We start from the raw sequence: 21,018 nt of genomic DNA on the forward strand, positions 1-21,018 counted from the left end.
GAACACGACCTTAAGAAAGCACTCCTGTACTTTTCGAGCCAATGGAGATTAAAGATTTACAAATCTTAACAACACGCCCAAGAAAGCTGCGAGTTCTTCCTGCTCTCTTGGTCTACTTTTCTCCCATTAACTGTTTTTTCTCTCTCTCTCTTTCACTATCAGATGTTGAGGAAAAAAATGGGAAACAATGTAAAACAGAAAACCCCCAAATTATAAAACTTCAGACATTTATCCGCCTCAAGCTGTGCATGATAACACCTAAAAAGGCCTTAGATTGTAATATCTATAGTCCTAATAACAGATAGTAGCCTATACAGTCTGTATGAAACAGCAGATTATAGTAAATTAGCGATCCGTACATTTAATTAGACTTTTTGACTTTATTACAGAATTTAACTTTGGCTTTATTCCACAATCAATAAAATATCTTCCTCCATGACTTAATAACAAACAAGTGTGCAAAAAGCAGAAGAGTCCTGTAAACGTTTTGGTGAGATTCACTTTGTACGAATTCATACGAATTAGACACCTCGTAAAATAGTTACAAATTCATGTGAGGTCAGGTTGAAAAACGTATAGGGATCCGCAAATTGACAGTTTTATGCGAAATGCATTTTCTTTCCCAATATATTGAATTGAGGACTATGTGGGATGATATTTTTTTATATTTGTATTTGACACACCCACACAACGCAGTTTTGGTGGTTCATTTGCGGAGTATTAATGTAATCCCACCCAGTGGTTTTCAAAGCTATTTGTGTTTCTATTACCTTTTAGTTTCATAATTTCCCTGCTAATCATTTACTTTCCAGTGTTTGCATTACGAATCATAACCTTTGAGTTATGGTTTGTGATTCCAAAGCTTGTATATTCATCAAATTCAATGTGAATGTAGTTGAAAGCATGAGGCCTTTAGAATCCACAGAGGAATGCATTGAGACTGAGTGAACAGTGGATCAGTGGTTTAAGTCTGATTAGCCGTGGATTAGCCTGTTCAACTTCTAATCCATAGCAATGCACTGTGGCTCTCGATAAAATGCGACGTAACATTGTCTTTCATTGCAGCGTTTGCAATAAACTCCAGAGGGAAATCACAAGATGTCCAACATTTACACTCTGAGGTAAATTTTCAATTGATTTCACGGTGCGCACATGCAGATGTTCACTGTGTGTTCTTTTACATAAAACAACAGTTCATGATTCATATTTTGTTAAGACGGTTATAAGAAACATCTGGTAAGGATCGTGCACTTCTAAAGATGCTTTTCATTTGTTTTAGGGAAACAATTGTTAAACTCGTCTTTTGTTGTTCACATGTTGCCTATTTATTTTGTTTCGTAAACAAGATTTTATGATTGCACAGAGAATTTGTCTGTGGCCGGTGGTCATCTAGCATACAGCTTGATGGTAAAACAGTCCTTATCACAGGAGCAAATGCTGGCATTGGGAAAGAAACCACAAGAGACCTCGCGAAACGCGGTATCACATTTATTTTAGTCTTGCATGCTTCACTATAATTACTGCAGTTAAGATGTTGTTGAATCCTGAAAACATACAGCTATAACTAATATTCAAAATGCATTTATAATGTTACGGGAATTTGTTTCACACAGGGGCCAGAATAATAATGGCTTGCAGAGACCTTGACAAAGCAGAGAGTGCACAGAAAGAGATCCTTGAAGAGTCAGGAAATCACAACATTGTCGTCAGAAAACTGGACTTATCCGACACCAAGTCTATCAGTGAATTTGCTGAGATGATCAACAAGGGTAAGTGGCATCTATAACTGATGCTTATTGGTTAATATTTTATTCTGTCTAACTAAAATTTCAAGCATCTTTATTTTACACTTCATAATGTAATTTAATAATGTGATGAACTTTTTAACTACTAACAAAATAGTCTGCCACCTACAACACAACAAAATACCTGTTAAAACGTTTTTCTTTTACCAGAGGAGCAAACACTTCACATTCTCATTAACAATGCTGGGGTCATGATGTGTCCATACTCTAAAACAGCAGATGGCTTTGAGATGCAGTTTGGTGTCAATTACTTAGGTAAAGGTTTACCTTCTCTGACCAAAACTGAGATCTTGTTTTGCATTTTTAATGCTGTTGATTCCTCATATAAACACGTCGGAACCAACAAAACATTTACAGCCAGGGAAAAAATGAAGAGACCATTGCAAAATTGTCAGTATTTCTAGTATTGTGGCCATTTCAGTCCATTTCAGAGAATTTGAGGTCTGAAAAAATACAGAGAATCTTTTCTGTGGTTCCCTTTCTGTCGGTCTCTCGACGTTGTGTCGAACCGACAGATGGGGTTTGACTTGAGAACCTATCATCTTCTGACTATTTTGAAAAGGCCAATGAAATTGGCGAATGAAATTTGCATGCCGGACTCCGCCCCCGGATATCCGGGTATAAAAGGGAGACGGCGTGCTGCATTCATTCACCTTTTGCACCCCAGCATTATCGGAGCGGCTCTCCTGTCCGACAACATCTCGAAGGCGCTACGCACCGGTTGACTATGGCTCCCTCAGGTAAGTCTCCCTCAGGTAAGTCTCCCTCAGGTAAGTCTCCCTCAGGTAAGTCTCCCTCAGGTAAGTCTCCCTCAGGTAAGTCTCCCTCAGGTAAGTCAAAACTTTAACCATAGTATGTGCGCCTCAACTGCTATAAATGTTACTGCTTCCAAATATATAGAGACTGTATGTGTCCGCCGAATAATACTACAAAGTAAACATTTTGGCAAAAGTCAGAGAAAAAATCTGATCGTGATTAAACCTGAAGACAATGTAATAAACAACCAAAACCAATTTATAAAGTTCGGCCTACTTAATATTAGATCACTAAATTCAAAGGCAGTAATTGTAAATGAAATGATCACGGACAACAGTTTTGATATACTCTGTCTTACCGAGACCTGCCTTAAACCAAATGAATATTTCGGCCTAAATGAGTGTTCCCCACCAAGTTACTGTTATATGCATGAGCCACGTCCGGTTGGTCGGGGTGGCGGCGTCGCTACAATATTTAGAAACTTTCTTACTGTAACTCAGAGAACAGAGCATAAATTTAAATCATTTGAAGTGCTTGCGTTGAACATAATTATTCCTTACAAAAGTAAAAAACCTTTGCTTTCTTTTACATTGGCTACGGTGTATAGACCCCCTGGTCCCTATACTGATTTTCTGAAAGAGTTTGCGGACTTCCTATCGGACCTATTCGTTAACGTTGATAAAATACTAATTGTCAGAGATTTTAATATCCACGTAGATAGCGCTAACGATGCATTAGCACTGGCGTTTACAGAACAACTACAATCTTTTGGGGTAATACAACACATTAAAGGACCCACTCATTGATTTAATCATACACTAGACCTGATTATATCTCACGGAGCCGATCTAACCAATATAGATATTATGCCTCAAAGCGACGATGTCACCGATCTTATAACGGGTACTTTGCGCACGTCAGGAATCAGCCCTTTAACTCGTTATCGACAGGGTAGAACAATCACCTCCGCTACTAAAGATAGCTTCGCAAAGAGCTTGCCAGATCTGACTCCTTTAATAACCATACCAATAAATAAAGAATCGCTCGACGTCATGACCAGGAAATTGGGTACTATTTTCTCTAATACATTAGAAGCTGTTGCACCTACGAAGTCAAAAAAGATTAATGAGAAAAATATTGCACCATGGTACAATAGCACAACTCGCGCCCTTAAAAGAGAAACTCGCAAACTAGAGCGCAAATGGATAAAATCGCAATTAGAAGTCTTTAAAATGGCGTGGAAAGAAAGTGCAAATTGTTATAAAAAGGCACTAAAAGCAGCAAAGGCTGAGCACCTTCGTAACCTCATAGAAACCAACAAAAACAATCCAAGGTTTCTATTTAGCACAGTCGCTAAAATAACAAATAAACAGACACCACCTGACCTGGCTATTCCGCCGCACCTCGGTAGCAATGAATTCATGAAATTCTTTACAGAGAAAATCGAAAACATTCGTGACAAAATTGTAAAAACTTAACCTCCAAATCTGTCCTATGAATTAGCACCAACCATCGCTCCAAAACAAAGGCTCCAGCGTTTTTCACCTATAAAACAGGAAGATTTAATTCAACTTATCGCAACTTCTAAACTTACATCTTGCTTATTAGACCCCATACCAACTAAATTATTAAAAGAGCTACTACCTGTTGCAATTGAGCCCATCTATAACATTATCAACTCGTCAATTAATCTAGGCCATGTCACAGGACCCTTTAAAATGGCCGTCATTAAGCCTCTAATCAAGAAACCAAACTTAGATCCAAATGACCTTGGAAACTATAGACCGATTTCAAATCTCCCATACCTGTCTAAAATACTCAGTTGTGCTCTTTCTTACAAAATAACAACAAAAATTTCAGTCAGGCTTTAGATCGCATCATAGCACTGAAACTGCGCTCGTTAAAATTACAAACGACCTGCTTATAGCATCAGATAAAGGCAACATCTCACTCCTGGTCCTGCTTGACCTTAGTGCTGCGTTCGATACCGTAGACCATAACATACTTCAAGATCGCTTACACAATTATACCTGTATTGAGGGACAGGCACTACAATGGTTCAGATCTTACTTGTCAGACAGACATCAATTTGTCCATTTAAATGGGGAATCATCCAATCTAGCGCAAGTAAATTATGGATTACCTCAGGGATCGGTTCTGGGACCCGTGCTGTTCTCCATATACATGCTTCCCCTCGGAAACATTATTAAAAAACATGGAATTAGCTTCCATTGCTATGCAGATGATACTCAGCTATATAGCTCATCAAGACCAGATGATTCCTCCCAGCTATCCAAACTGGCAGAGTGCATTGAAGATATACAACATTGGATGACCTGTAATTTCCTTCTCTTAAATTCTAATAAAACAGAAATATTACTTATCGGACCAAAGACACGCAAACCAAATATTTCTGATTATAAACTGCAAGTTGAAGGATGTACTGTTACTCCAACAAATACAGTAAAAGATCTAGGCGTTATATTAGACAGCAACCTGTCATTTCGAAATCACATCTCAAATGTCACAAAAACAGCCTTTTTCCACCTAAGAAATGTTGCCAAGTTACGAAATATTCTGTGTGTTGCTGACGCGGAGAAGCTTATTCATGCATTTATGACCTCAAGACTTGACTACTGTAATGCACTACTTAGTGGTTGTCCTGCATCATCAATAAACAAACTACAGTTAGTTCAGAAAGCAGCTGCCAGAGTTCTAACCAGGTCCAGAAAATACGATCACATAACCCCAATGTTATCAACCCTTCACTGGCTACCCATTAAGTATCGTATTGACTTTAAAGTTCTTTTAATCACTTATAAAGCCATAAAGGGTTTAGCCCCTACCTACCTAACAGAGCTTCTATCACACTACAACCCATCACGCTCTCTAAGATCTCAAAACGCAGGACTTTTGATAATACCTAGAATAACTAAATCCACCAAAGGGGGTCGAGCTTTCTCATACGTGGCACCTAAACTCTGGAATAGCCTTCCTGATATTATTCGAGGATCAGACACACTTGCCCAATTTAAATCTAGATTAAAAACGCATCTTTTCTGCCAAGCATTCACTTAATGCGAATATGCTAAATAAACCACCAGGAGATGCGGACATTAGATATTATTTACTAGAATAATTCGATTTATTATATAACACACCATGTAGTGTGTTTTACCCTTTCTTGGGTTTTTCGTTTTTCCCCTGTAAAGCTGCTTTGGAACAATGCAAATTGTGAAAAGCGCTATATAAATAAAATTGAATTGAATTGAATTTTGTTCTTCGGAGCCTTTGCATTTGATGACAATCCTTCTAAAAGAGTTGATTTCTCGACGTGGTGCAGCGGACTGTCCCTCATCAGTGACTTCCCCTGGCGTCTCAGCAGTTCCGGAGGTGTTTTTCTCTCTACAAGAGCAAATTTCTATAGCGCAGCATGTCTCGCTGATCTCACGGGTGCAACACACTCATTGAGGAGGGGGAGGGACGCGTCTGCCTCGCGTGCTTGGGGGTCCAGCACGCTGACGCAGCCGTTGTGGATAAATCCTGCCCGCACTGTGGGCGGATGGCTATTCAGACGTTGCAGTCACGGGTGGCTGTGTTCTTTTAAGAGTCTGCCACCACCTCGTTTGCTTCCCGTCCTGTGACCGCGGTGGCTCCGGCCATGCCGTCAGTGACAGCGAGCAGCGTGGGTGACATGGGGATTTCTGTGAGCATTAATCCGTCAGCCACTGGAGGGGTTCTCGGCACCCAGGTGTCGGGAGCTTGCAGTGCCGCGGACCAGGCTGCCCCCGCTCTTCACACCATGGCCGTCCTGCAGGTCCATTAGTGAAAGAGTTACACGAGGGGAGACCGACCCAAAGGTAATGCAGGAACTCTGCGCCGCCACCGACCTGGCCCTCCGGGTGACTAAGGTGGTGGCGTGGGCCCTGGGTAGGACGATGTCCACGATGGTTGTCCAGGAGAGGCACCTCTGGCTCAACCTTGCCCAGATGTGGGACGCCGAAGGGGGTCCGCTTTCTCGATGCTCCCATCTCGCAGGGTGGGCTGTTTGGTGAGTCCCGCCGCGGGCCGGCCGCCTTCCGGCTGTCGAGGTCCCGTTCGGGGTCTGCTCCTAAACAGCCCCTGCCACCTTTGTCGTCGTCCCCGGTTCTGGCGCCCCCTCCTCAGGCGGCCCCCCGGAGGAAGACGTCAAGGAAAGGTCCGCCGTCTCATCAGCAGCCGCCGCAGAAGCACAAGCGCTCCTGATGAGGTGAACCCAAGGAGAACAAGATTGGGCCTGACCCCAGCCATTCTATCGCTGCCGGGTCGGACTGGGATGGTTACTGCCCCATCCCAACAACTGCTGGGCCCCTTCGGGGGCCTGGTGCCCACATGTTCACAAGAGCTTTCGTTCCCCCTGGGTCTTTCTCACAGCCGCTCTCACCCTCTGCAGACGGTGTTCGGCGACTCGACATTGCGTCACGGTGACGCGCAGTGCAGAGTATAAACATAGCCAGCCCTCAGCACTCTCACCTCAACGGTGCGTTGAGCTGCGCCATCGCCAGGCCGGAAACACAGCGGAGCTGGTCCCTTCCCGTGGGGGTCTCCCCCGGCGGGGGACAGGCACTGCAGGCTGTCGGACCACCCCCCGCGGGGGCCATTAAGCAGATCGTACCTCTAGTCCCCCTGTTTCGGTCTTTGGGTGCTTGGGTAGCACTTTCCTAGCCGTCACGGTGGCTACAGAATACGGTCCGTCTCGGCTATGCGATCCAATTCGCCAGGCCTCCGCCTAGGTTTCAGGGCATCCTCTTCACCTCAGCAGAGGCAGAGATGCTCCTGTACTACGGGCCGAGATTGCCCGTCCCCCGGCCGAAATGTCCAGCCGGTTTTACAGCCCGTACTTTGTCGTCCCCAAGAAAGGCGGATTATTATTATTAAATTATTTCAGAGGCTCCTGGGGCACATGGCATCCTCGGCGGGGGTGGTCCCCCTCCGGTTGATGCACATGAGACCGCTCCAGCACTGGCTACAGAGACGAGTTCCCTGGAGAGCGTGGCACACAGGCAGCAGGCGTATCGTCATCACGCCTCTCTGCCGTCGCATTCTAACCCCCTTGTCTTCAATGACCTTTTTTTTACGGGCCAGAGTCCCTCTCGGGCAGGTCTTGAGGCGAGTCATGGTGTCAACAGACGCCTCCTCGCAGGGTTGGGGTGCGGTGTGCAACGGGCCTGCAGTATCGGGTCTGTGGACGGGGCCCCGCCTGCGCTGGCATTTAATTGTCAAGAGTTGTTAGCTGTTCTACTTGCGCCTCTGGCAGTAGGTGCTGGCAGGTCGGACAGTACTACTGCCGTAGCGACCGCCAGGGTGGCGTTCGCTCACGGCAGTTAACGGAACTCGCCCGACGCCTCCTCCTGTGGGGTCAACAGGTGACGAAGTCCCTGCGTGCCACACACATCCCGGGTGACCTGAACCAGACAGCGGATGAGCTCTCTCGTCAGTCGACGCCTCGGAGAGAATGGCGACTCCACCCCCGCGCAGTTCAGCTCATTTGGGTGCAGTTCGGGCAGGCGCAGATCGACCTGTTTTCCTCCCTGGATACCACCCATTGCTTGGTTTGGTACTCCCTGACCGAGGGCCTCCTCGGCACGGATACCCTAGCGCACAGCTGGCCGCGGGACAACCTCTGGGACCTCCATGTCTGGCTTCTGGATGGGACGAGGAGACCCTGCGGGGGTAGAGACCATTACACAGGCAAGGGCCACGAGGCGGCTTTACGCCTTTAAGTGGCGCCTCTTCTCGTCCTGGTCTTCTTCTCGTGGAGAGGACCCACGGAAATGCTCGATCGGGTACGTGCTGTCCTTCCTTCAGGAGAGGCTGGAGAGGAAACTCTCCCCGTCCACACTGAAAGTGTATGTAGCCGCAATTGCCGCTCATCACGTACCAGTTGCTGGCAAGCCCCTGGGGCAGTATAACCTGGTCATTAGGTTCCTGAGGGGCGCGAGAAGGCTGAATCCGGCCCGTCCGCGCTCCGTTCCCTCTTGGGACCTCAATGTGGTCTTCCTCACCTCTCGATGAAGACGGTCCTCCTGCTGGCGCTCGCTTCCATCAAGAGGGTAGGGGACCTAAAAGCATTTTCCGTATCCCTGGATTGCCTTAAATTTGGGCCCGGTAACTCTCATGTGATCCTGAGACCCCGGCCTGGCTACGTGCCCAAAGTTCCCACCACTCCCTTTCGAGACCAGGTGGTGAACTTGCAGGCGCTCCCCACTGGGGAGGAAGACCCAACCCTGTCCGTGTTGTGGCCGGTACGTGCGTTGCGCCTCTACCTAAATGCACGCAGAGCTTCAGAGCTCTGAGCAGCTCTTTATCTGTTTCGGAGGTCAGCATAAGGGGGGCTGTCTCCAAACAGAGGTTGGCGCACTGGATCGTGGACACTGTTACGACGGCATACCGATCACAGGACTGCCCGTGCCCACTGGCAGTGAGGGCACACTCCACTCGGGGTGTGGCCTCCTCAGGGGCACTGGCTCAGAGCGCCTCTCTGGCAGATCTGCGGGTTGGGCTACGCCTTCGCGAGGTTCTATAACCTCCGTGTAGAACCGGTGTCAGCCCGAGTCTTGCATGTTGCCAGCACGTGAGACCGGCGGCGGTAGGGTGTACGCCTGCGAAAGCGCCTTCCCCCCCTTTCCGGGCGGGTCAGTGCACAATTTCGCGCTAGCGCTCGCGTCTGACACGCCTAGGCCAGTAACCGTCGCTTCGCTAGAGATTGTGATGCGGCATAGTGCTGTGGCGTTTTCCATAGGAACCCCATCTGTCGGTTCGACACAACGTCGAGAGACCGACAGAAAGGGAACGTCTCGGTGTCCCTCATGCCACTCAACACTTGTCGCCCGCTGCAGCAGGCAAGAGATGCTCTCAGGGCTCCTCAGCACAAAAGGTGAATGAATGCAGCACGCCTTCTCCCTTTTATACCCGGATATCCGGGGGCGAAGTCCGGCATGCAAATTTCATTCGCCAATTTCATTGGCCTTTTCAAAATAGTCAGAAGATGATAGGTTCTCAAGTCAAACCCCATCTGTCGGTTCGACACAACGTCTCGTTCCCTCCATCAGGGAACGGAGGTTACATACGTAACCGAGACGTTTTTCTTGCAAACAAATGCAAATAGAAAAAATCTTTTTGTGTGAATTTTGGTGGAAATGTTGTTAGTTATTCACAGAATAAAACAAAAATAATAAAATAATTTTACCTAAACACATTTTTTAAACACAGAATTTCGTTTAAAATGGTCTCTTTATTTTTCTGTGGCTGTATAACTGAAAGAAAATTTTAAATGATTATTTTTTAGATTTAATAGTACTGTAAGTAAGATCTCAAATATAAAAATGAAACCCGGAAGTGCTTTTGGTGTTTACATACAGTATATAGAGAGAAGTGGTCCATTGCAATTTAATATTAAATGTGTTTTAGGTCACTTCCTGTTAACCTCTCTGCTGATTGACCTGCTCAAGAGATCCGCCCCCTCCAGAATCATCAACCTCTCATCCATGGCACATAGCTGGGGCACTATAAGACTCGATGATGTCAATAGTGAGAGAAATTATCACAGCAGAAGGGCGTATGGTCAGAGTAAATTGGCCATCATTCTTTTCACTCGCTCACTGGGCAAAAAACTCAAGGGTGAGTCTTTAACAGATTATACGATGCTTTTACATTTTAAGGTGAAGTGAATTGAAATGTGAATTGAAGATGTCAATTAAAGTGTGCAGTTTCTGCACCACTAAAAACTATATTTTTATTATTTTTGGAGTGAATGTCGCTGTGTAACACAAAATACACATTTTGAGGAGGTAATTTTGTTATTGATCAACTAATAAACATGTTTGTTGTGTTTTCAGATACTGGCGTGACAGCATATGCCGTTCATCCAGGAGTTGTGCGAACAGAACTCAAAAGGCACATGAATCTTGGACTCCTTATCATGTGGAAAGTTGTCAGACCTTTCACAAAGACCCCAGTTCAGGGAGCACAGACCACCATCTATTGTGCAGTACAACCAGAATTAGACAAAGAAAGTGGTGGTTACTATAGGTATTTAATTCTGACATAATACATAACATATAGTTGCAGAAACCTCATCAAACATACACACATACTCTCATCATAGTGAATGCAAGACTAAATTTGTTTTGTTCACCTTTTCCTTTCTCACAATGTATTAAGTAACTGTGGACCTTCAACATGCACGAGAGCAGCTAGAGATGATGAAATGGCAGAGAAACTTTGGGAGCTAAGCTGCAGGATGCTGGGAATACTCTGGGACTGAATGCAATGAGCTTTGTTTTTTCATGTCTTTACTTAAAATGATTTGATTTGTAATATAATCAGGTTCCGTGAGACGGAAGCCTGTAGTCTTTTCTACGATGCGTTCTAAGCTGCATTGAAGTTAATACACAGAGCAACCAAACATCAATAAATCAAGTAAGTTTGATTTCCTGTTATTGTGCCAACTATATCAAACTATTGACTGTAAAAAACGAATATAATAAAATGTTGCTGTAACATAATTTATAGTCTTAATCATAGAAATGTCTGATACAGATGTCTACAGAGTTGTATGATATAAACATAAAATTAAGTAATACTCAAGCAATATTCCTTTTTCAGTAACTTATTTTATTTCATATATAGTTTGCATAAGACATATTTTTGAAGAGGTGTTAATGTATGTTAGATGTACATTTTATTTGATCTCTTTACAAAACAACAAAATCACATTTAATGTAGTAATGATGAGAGCTGCCTCCTGACACCTCATTGCTTTCACAATCACATTATTATATGCTTGCCTTCTTCCAGATAAACAATATTTTTGTAACATTGGATTGGGTGAAAATGCAGTGAAGGAGAAACTATGGAAACTATTTTCATAATTAAAATGGGGTTATTGCATAAAACATTGGGTTAGTCTGTGTTTCCTCTGCTCTGTATAATACAAGAATGTCCTGGACAGTAAAAATGGCACAATTATTTCTGAAAGGACATTTGTGATAGGTATATTTATTGTATTATTACATATTTCTGTATACGAGTTATCATAAGTATTTTTTCAGCAGTCCTCCTACACTGCAAAAAATGAGTTTCTTACTTAGTTATCCAGAAAAAATGTCTAAACATTCTTGAATCAAGAAGAATGACTAAGTAAGAAAGTAATTTTTTGCAGTGTAGTCCATTTTCAGTGCTGGTTTAAATTTTGTGTGTTTCTTAAACTGTCTAAAGAAGTATACTTTGGGGCCGAAGGTGCTTGTTTATCATGACATGGGAGACATTTAAATACAAATACAACAATAATTGTTATCTGGTTAGTCAGTAAATATTTACATATAAAATACCACTTAGGAAATTCAATAAATTCAAGTAAACCAGATTCACTGTGCAATATAGCCCCTCTGCATCTGAATAATATTAAATATTTCAATACCTGTGCATGGTTAAGATTCATTTGTTTGCTGTTGAAATCTCAAAACACTGTTTGAAGCAGGCACCAAAGTGAAGTTGTAAAGTCTTATTACATGCAATTAAACAGCTTGTATTATGTGTGCAATTAAAAATATTTGACAGAAATAAAATACTAGAAATAACAAAAAATGTGTGGAAAATAAATGTTAAGCTGCTGCATTTTCCCTTTAGATCTACAGTATTGGGCAGTACTGCCCACACCTGAGATTTAAGCCCACCCTGGACTCCTCCTCTTGCATTGTTCTACTGTCTTTACTGTGAGATGTGTTAGTATTCACAGCACCCGGCCCATCTTGTGGATGAACTTTCCCATCAGGCAGTTTAAATTCAACAGAGGCAAATGAAGACAGACTTCCATTTTTCTTTGCCCAAATTTTGGAAGACTCTCCAATTGGTGACACCTTAAGCTCCTTGTTTCTCCTTGAACTCCCTCCACCCAGGCTCTGTGCATCCGAGAGAAGATCCGAGCCACTGCTGTGTGGCACATTGAAGTACATACACTTTGGTGTACGAGGTTTAGCCAGATCTTCTAGATCAGAGGAGGATATTACAGCGAGGGGTGTGTTTTGGTTCTCGTAATGCGGATATGGTGCATCTTCGCTCATGTTGTCCAAACCCGTATCGGGCGACGTGGTGTCCCCGTTTCCATACATTCCCATGTGCACTGGAGGAGATTTACGAATGAGATGGTTTTCTTTCAGGAGCCACCTGCCTTTATCAATCAACACGCCCTCTTCAGAGTCCACGTATCCGTTTATGGTCACGCACTGTGCAGAGTTTCCGTGGTGTGAAGTTGATCTGTTGTTATGAAGTGGTTCATGTAAAACACTTTTGTTATCTTGAGCAACGTTTAGACTGTTATTGCTGTTCAAACTTGAAATGGGAGAAGATTTCGCAGAGCTATTGTCCCTCATGTGGTTTTGTGGGTTCTCAGAGCTTTGTTTCAAGACTTCTCTAAAGATTCGTAATCTTTTTTCTTCATCATCGCTCTCGGTTAACAGCTCCATCGAGGCCTGCGACTGGAGTCCACTGTTGTTTGATGTCTCAGGTCTATAATCGGACAGATCGGCTGTATCAGGGCTTGAAAGGTGTTTCTTGCCATACTGATCATCCGACCTATGTTGAGCTCTGAACATCTCCCTAATTTTGCATTTGTCTGGCTCTATTCTGAGGTTGCCATTTGAATCATATTTGACAGTAAGAGTGGAAGACAACAATGCTGAATTTACTAAGTCTAACAGCTCTTGTGAGATCTCTGTCGGACGTAGTAAATAATGATAACCATGTTCCATGCCTACATTTTCTAACTTTTCTTCACTTGAATTTGTCTTCATACTGCTGCACGGCTCTCTTTCAGCAAAGTAATTAATATCATCTTTAAACATAAAAGAGTGTTGTGGGAAATCGTGAGAATTAGGCATGCAGTTCTTCTGATCGCAGAACGCAGGAGTTTCATTTTTGTCTGTGTGGCTGTCTTCCTCTATAGTCCTACAAACATGTTCTGAATCACTCATACTGGACCTTGATGTTTCTCCTGTCACATTTTTAACCTCAGGATCTGATATTCTAGAAGAGCCTGCTTTAGCATCTGTATCTACCCATTTACAATGTTCAGAGATCTCATGATCCTCATCATCACTCTTCCTCCCTTTCACAAAACTGTCATCAATTTGTTGTGTTTCATCATTTTCAGTTTTACTATTCTCAACATTATTACAACGCTCAGGGCAACTGAGATCCTCACCTTCTGACATCTCAGGGGGCATATCATTTTTAACATTTGGAGAAATGACCTTATCGTCTTCTTGGCTACCTGATTCGTGTACATCCACTATTTGTTTACTCTGCGCATCACAATGACGTGATAAAGAGTGTTGGGAGTTTTGTGACTCTACGTCACATTCAGCTAAGATGGACTTTTTTTCTTTTTCTTGCCTCTCTTCTTCATCACCACCATCTTCCTCTAAATCAGAATTATCTGTTTCCTCTCTAACACAGTCTTGCTCTCGTATTTCACCTGTAATGAACTGAGATTCATCATTCTCATTTAGGCCATTTAGTTCAGTTTCTTTATCTGGAAACTCCACATACTCAGTTTCTGATGCTAAACATAGTTCATCTGGTTCTGAAACATCTGACTGCTCATTATGTTCCCTCAAATTCTGAAGGTTGTCTTTTTCTTCCATATCGTCTGGTGTTGCTGTGTCATCTCCTTCACACACATTGTACTGGTCATCAGACAACTCAAACTGTTTGTTTCTAGAATAATCTGTGACTTTTTGTTCTGATGTGGCATCTGTAATGTCAGGTTCTGAAACATCTGACTGTTCAGAATGTTTCTTGATGCTCTGAATGGTGTCCTGCTCTTCATTGGCCTCCCTTACTTCTAGATTATCTGGTGTCATGTTATTCTCTCTTTCAGACAGCATGCCCTGATCATCAGAGAACCATTCATCTCCTGCTAAATCTGTTACCTTTTGTTTTGATATGTCATCTGTATTGTCATCTGGCAGAATGGTAGCTTCCTCCTCTTTGTTGCTGTCTCCATGTTTATTGTCTGCTGTTATGTTGTTGTCACCTTCAGACATATTGTTTTGTTTATCAGAAAGGTCTTCTCCAGCAATATCTGTGAGAATTTTGTTGAAATGGCCTTGTTCGACTTCTCTATTCTCAGAGTCTCCATAAATTACCATTTCTGTCTCAGCGTTTATCTGGTTGTTATCTGCCATTTCTAAAACCTCTGCTTTGCTTGAATTACGGCAATTATCTTCAGGGGTTTCTTCAGGTGTAGGCCTGGCTATATCAGAATCGTCATTGATTAAGTGTTGTTCCACAGTTTCTAAATCCGGGAAATGAGATTGAATTACATAAAGCTCCTGAGATTCCTGTTCTTTTGGATCATCAGTTATCTCATCTTTGGTTGTGTCATTCTCTAAGCCAACATTCACCTCATAATGGTCTTTTTCCATTTCCATATCCACAGCTTTCTCCAAACTACCATTCACTGAGCCATTCTCATTTATATCATTTTCACCATTGTTCAAATTTGTTTGACTTTTAAGATCTCCTTCAACAAGAGAGGAAATTTCTTGGCGAAGATCCCCAGACATGTTCAGTTCGTCCATTAACTGCTCTATACCAAAATAATGCTTTTCACCCTGTTCCTCCCCCTCTCCTCCTGAGTCCACGTCTAGCGCAAACTCTTGCTCCGATTGTCTCAGTGACAGTGGTGGACTCTCTCCAAACAAATGTCTCTCCTGGAAATCTCTCCAGCTCTGTTTTAATCGTGAGGAGGTTGAACTTTGAAGACTTGTCAAGCTAGCCTTAAACTCTTCATCGTCTTTAATATTAGATATTTTTTCCAAGGACTGCATTACCTGCATGGCCTCCGAGAAGCAGGCTTGTGATTCGTCTTTGCCCAGGATGGATTTTCCATCTCTCAGTATCATCAGAGACAAAAAGGAAAGAAAGGCTCTAGTTGGAGAACCAAACGCAGAGGCCACCTTAGATGAAATGTCTGGGAGGCTTCTGGACTTTTCCATCACAGTGGGTGCCAAGTTGGTTGGACTCGAGGCTAGTCTGATGGACTGAATTGACAAACATAACTGTTTCAAAACTGGTTTCACACCTGATCCAGTATTAACATCTGTGCTTTGTGATGTCCCAGCCCCAGTGCAGGAGTCAGGCGGAGCCAAGTTCTCAGATGACTTGTGGATTCTCATGTGGCTTTCCTGTCCAGTAGGAAGTACGCTCACACTTGGCATAGATTTACAGAAGCCTCTCAGTCTTTGGGCCTCGAGTGGCTCTCCTTCACATCTTATTTGTATAGGCACAGGCCTCTCCACAGCCTCATGTTTAAGTGAAGTCTCTTCATTCACTACGCTAGCCTTTTCAGGTTCGCTTCTAATCTCAGAGCCGTCTGCAGAGTCGCTGCCGATCTCGAAAACCGCCCTCGGTATGTTCTCCATATGCTCTATGTCGTCATCGTAGGGCAAAGAGTCTGGTTGAATTTTCTGCAGCCAATTTTCAACGTATTGATTCACATTGGAGGGACATGACTGCAGCACAGGCAATGACACACTCTCACTCAACTTTAGTTTTTGTGTGGTGGCCATTGATTTCATGCCACTTATTGACCGCTGTTTTGGCATTCTCTTTGTTAAAGGTGCTGAATGGGCTGGTGATCTGTTGTCCAAGACATTTGACTTTTTGAGCCCTAGTGAGATACAATCATTGGTGTTAACTTTGTGAGATATGTCTTTGATTTTATTAGTTTTCAGTTCTTTTTCAGACCTTCTTTTGAAATTCAAACTTCTTCTTTTTGGCGTACCTTCGAATGTCTTGGTCTTTTTATTTTGATCTCTTCCATTGTTGTGCTTAATCCTTTCTGCTGAACTTTGAGTCCTTTTCTCTGATTCTGTGTGGCTCAATGTGTCAGAAGTACTTTGCTTTGACTTTTTTGACTTTGGAGTATTTGAATTGTTATTACCAATAATCCTCATATCATTAAAGTCTTCATCAATTGGCTGCAACATTCTATTTTCTGTGGATTCAGTGTACCTACACTCTCCTGAAGCCTGTTGTGTATTGTCACTGAGGATTTGCGGATTGTTACTTATTGTTTTTGAAGGTCTTGAAGAAGCAGATGACACTGACAGCATGTTCTTTCTTCCACCGTCTCCAGAGCTGGAGCTTGTGGATTGCCTGGTGAGATCCACATCGCAGTCATTACTGGACGACCGGGGTCCTGAGTCTGTCAAGCTTGGACTGCTGCGAGGCAAAGCTTTGGTACAGTATTCAGGTTTATTTTCCACATCCACTTGTGTATTTGCATAGTAATTGTCACACATGCCCTGCGACTCATATATGTGCAGCACAGTCTCTGTTATTCCCATTGTCCCGTTGTTTTTGAGCTGAAGAACCTCTGCCACACCTGAGGATCTGAAGGAGTGAGACTTCTTCTGCTTGATCTCTCCTGACTCGCTCTTCTTGGGTTTTGACAAATTCCTGGTGCTGCTGCTACTGCTACGACTCACCACACAGTACCCTTCTGTCAATTCTCCCTGTGCAGTGTGCTCCGTGTACGAGTATGCACCCACTGTACTCTCCTGTACTTCAGTCTCTGAAATTGATGTGTCTTTCCTCCGTTGTCTGTGACCTGGAGTGGGAAGCCTTCTGTAAATTGGCTTAAGCTTTTCTGAAGTCTGTGATACGGCCTTCCCATAATTTTCTTGTTCCTCCTCACTGAACCCTACGGTTTTATCAGTGAGGGTGTTAATTTCCTTACATTCTAGGCTATGAGGCCCATTCGACTCTTTGCCTGAGTCATTGGCGATGTCTAATGAGTTTACTCCTGATCCCGGCTTGGAAGTGCCCACTGCCCTCTGCTGGTGGTTAATAGAGGAACGGCTTAGTGTTGTTGTCCAATGGACCATTTCCTCTTGTTTTATAGTAAGATGCACCTTCATCTCCACTGTCATACTGCCATCTTCATTGACTCGGAATGATTTCTCAATGTCGTCTTTCGTAGGCATGATGGGGTGATTTCTCTTTTCCACACTAGTCACAGAGTCACTGTTCTCTTCTGGTCCTGTTGGCTGATTCCCTTCGGTCTCCATTGATTCTGTCTTTTGAAAGTTGTGCTCTGACAGGCTTCCATTTAGTGACTTATTGATCTGCTCCACGAGGTAGCGCTCTGAGGATAAAGAGAAATTCCTTGATCTTGAAATAGGGGCAGATGTTTTGTTTTTTTCTTCTAATGGATGAATGGTGTAGAGAATTGAATTTGTGGGGGGGGGAATAAAGGTAAAATGTCATTCAGAATTAAAAGGTGTACATCAGTTGCACTTGAAAATTTTAATTTTCTTCGCTAAAATATCAAGTAATGAATTGGCAAATAAAAAAACTGTAAACCTTACCTAAAAGTGTATTTGCTTGCGTTAGACCCAGGGATTCAGATATGTTGGACCGTATGGTTTTAGGACCATGGACCTTGTGCATACCCATTCTAAAGGGTTCATTACCAGCTGCCACTACAATCCCAGAGCACAAAATAAGAGCGGGAAGTCCATCAACCTATGGGATAAAACATTTATTTATTTACTCCAAAAGCTTTATATTTTTGCCCTAGCTCATGTTATGATATAGATAATATTGTAAAAAAAAACATTGCATCAGTTTACGTTTTTTATTAGTCAAAATCAGTTAAGTCTGTGTTATCAAAACCATAAAGAATATATATATTTATTTTTTAGATCTTAAAGTTACTTATTATTATATAATATTAATATACTATTTTATTTTTGTTAATATCCAATATATATTTGGAAGACACAGGGTAGGATTGTGATTTACGAAGAATTCATACCTAGAATATCATATTTGATCAATTAAAGTATATTTTGCTTTTATTCGTAAATGCATGATACATTTGTGTAAAAGAATTTGTAGCCAGGATGAATAGTCAAAATTATATAAACTGTATATCATAATACTTACTTTTCTGCCATCTTCTGTGTAAAGCTTCAGTACAGGGAACTGCATCACTTTCGAAAGATAATCCAACAGCGCTTGAAAATTTGGGGCTGTTCTCTTCTGTAGAACAATTACCTGTGTAATGCTTGGATCCTTGTTTTTATAGACCGTCAGCCTTTTTGGTGTCCTTCCTACCACACTGTTTTCAGGCATCTTTACCCTCCGTGTGGTCCCTTCACCTCGCTTCACTAGCTGCCGTACCAGAGCTCTGCGCCCTGAACTAACAGGTCTGGTAGTGTTCCAAGGGACCTGTGTTTTGTGAAGCGCGTCCAGGTTAAAAGGCTTGACTTTCCTACGGTCTGAGCACAGATAAGAGGCCCCATCCTGCAGATCATCAAGGGTACGGACAGCATGTGTCCCTTTGGGAGTTGTGATGGTTCTTACCCCAAATGACAGAGGCACTTTCTTGGAGAGGGTGTCTAGAAGGGCATCAAAGGTTTTAAAAGTCCGGCTGTTGATGACCATTCGGTGTCCAGTGAACTGGGGGTCCCCACTCTTGTAAAAGCACACCCTCTTAGAGGTAGCAGGTGCTGCATGGGGCAGCAGGTGCCTGGAGACCAGTGTATGCATGCTTCCAGGGGATACATCTGGCTGGAGTGCATCATTAAAGGGCACTGTGCTCATATTAAATGAAACTGTAAAAAAAGTAAACAAAGTTAACATTAAATATTTTGAGAATTGTTCAATTAGTTTTTTACCTCTTATGTTAATATGTATCTGTTCTTATTTACAATGAGTCTTCTATTATGTTTGATTGATTGTAAAATTTGGGAAATTGCCTTCATTTTCTCCATGAAAATGACTATCAAAGAAAAAAAACCTTGAATTGTTTGATATTTTCTTTTTCTGTAGCCTATTTTACTGTGTAATCCCATTACAGCTAATACATTAGAATGAGTTTCTATATATTTCATTAGCAGCAACAACTAACAACATTTACAAATGTTATTATAGTCATTAATGAAATGGCCTTTTGCAGTCAACAATAACATGTTTTTTCTTCTTGACTGTCTATAGTAGGAGTTTGGTCAGAAGCATTTTACTTAACAGCCAGATTCTAAACTGCAAGTCCTGAACATGACTTAATGCTAATGCTCAATACAACCTAAGCCATTACAAAACATAAACACAATTAACTAAATATATTTTTGTATATTATATGACAAAAATATTTTTGAACTAAAAACAATTCTAGAAAAAGTCTATTGGCAAATTACAATCCAAATTAATTCTAGTGTCTGTTACATGACACAGACAATGGAAATCTTATAATAGAAATCTATAAATACTCATCTATAAAAAATAATAACTGAAATCACTACTACAAAAAAACAATATTGATTTTAACACCCTTTATACTTTCCTGCTTCTGACATAACTGTGCGCCCAAACAATGGGTCTTAAAATAAACATTTACATGCGATCATTAGCACATATTTGCTCTGGCTGTTTAATCTACAATCATAAACAATTTAATTCCTCAAATGTTGTTTACAACAGGTATGAGATAACAACACAACCATTTAAAACCAAATATCTCACCTTTTTCACATTTTCAGTGTAGCGTTGAGTTGGCGAGACAGGTGACCATCAACTGAAGAGATTATGAACACCGCTCATGGCTATTTTAAGAGTGCAGGCATCAGCCTCAATTTGTTTAATCTTTAGTCACGGTTAAAAGGCATTTAAAAGAAATTAAATACAAGAATGCTTTTATATTTAAATCCTCCAGGCGTGTGATAATAACATTTTAAAACTGATTGTTCAATGAATACCCCTTCATCTGCACTAACATTAAATTAAATTTCATATTTAGACTGAGATTTATTACACAAAGATATCAAAAATGACAATATAATAAATATGAGATAAGTGTTCAAACAAATGAAATCATGCCATTACTATGTAACAGGAATACCTCTGTAGACCTATTTTAATATCTGTTTCTTCATTACATCTAGCAGTATATTTAGCGAAACCTATTTTAATTTTGAAAGTAAAAAAGTCAGGTTTTCATTTCCTATCTCTTTAACCAGGTTGATCATCAGCAGATGGCTGAAGGTGTTTCTCATTTCAGAAGAGATATAAGCAGATTTAAGGTCTATACTAATAGGGATTAGAGGGAGGTGAAGTGCTTCTAGATGATGACAGTAAGGGAAAGGGAAGTCTCAGCTGGTAAGCATGTGTCTCTCTGAAGGAGCGTAACAGTGACTACAAAAGCACAGTAGGCATATTGTTATAGTGATTGGTTTACAGCGGGGAGCAACAGTTTCCAGCGCATTACATGTGGGATGATGCTAATCTTCTATCATATTAATTAATCAGATATGGATATAAAGCGCATATTGCAGGGGACTTAATTCTTCAACAGCTTTGTTTGTAAAACCCATTTGTTATATCACATTTTAAAATAAATGGTTAGACC

General features: G+C 42.1%; 2 protein-coding genes across 5 annotated transcripts; one reads left to right on the forward strand and one right to left on the reverse strand.

Annotated features, from left to right (window-relative positions):
- Positions 1-982: 982 nt before the first annotated feature.
- LOC306892066 (retinol dehydrogenase 12) lies at positions 983-12,182 on the forward strand. 4 transcript variants are annotated; one of them, XM_079452828.1, is made up of 7 exons: positions 983-1,121; positions 1,364-1,479; positions 1,614-1,769; positions 1,956-2,060; positions 10,011-10,220; positions 10,439-10,631; positions 10,764-12,182. In XM_079452828.1, the coding sequence occupies exons 1-7, from the start codon at positions 1,099-1,101 to the stop codon at positions 10,864-10,866; spliced, it is 906 nt and encodes a 301-aa protein (XP_079308954.1). In that variant the 5' UTR covers positions 983-1,098; the 3' UTR covers positions 10,867-12,182. The 4 variants fall into 4 exon arrangements, with proteins under 4 accessions (XP_079308954.1, XP_079308956.1, XP_079308957.1 ...); XM_079452830.1 differs by having other exon boundaries at positions 1,014-1,121; positions 1,347-1,479; XM_079452829.1 differs by having other exon boundaries at positions 1,119-1,236.
- On the reverse strand, positions 12,089-20,695 carry LOC306892065 (uncharacterized protein). The gene is made up of 4 exons (XM_079452827.1): positions 20,136-20,695; positions 18,558-19,228; positions 17,978-18,134; positions 12,089-17,814 (listed from the first exon to the last, which is right to left on the reverse strand). The coding sequence occupies exons 2-4, from the start codon at positions 19,215-19,217 to the stop codon at positions 12,233-12,235; spliced, it is 6,399 nt and encodes a 2,132-aa protein (XP_079308953.1). The 5' UTR covers positions 19,218-19,228; positions 20,136-20,695; the 3' UTR covers positions 12,089-12,232.
- Positions 20,696-21,018: the final 323 nt, after the last annotated feature.

Source organism: Barbatula barbatula (genome assembly GCF_947034865.1).
Source record: "Barbatula barbatula genome assembly, chromosome: 3".
NCBI classification, from domain to species: Eukaryota; Metazoa; Chordata; class Actinopteri; order Cypriniformes; family Nemacheilidae; genus Barbatula; species Barbatula barbatula.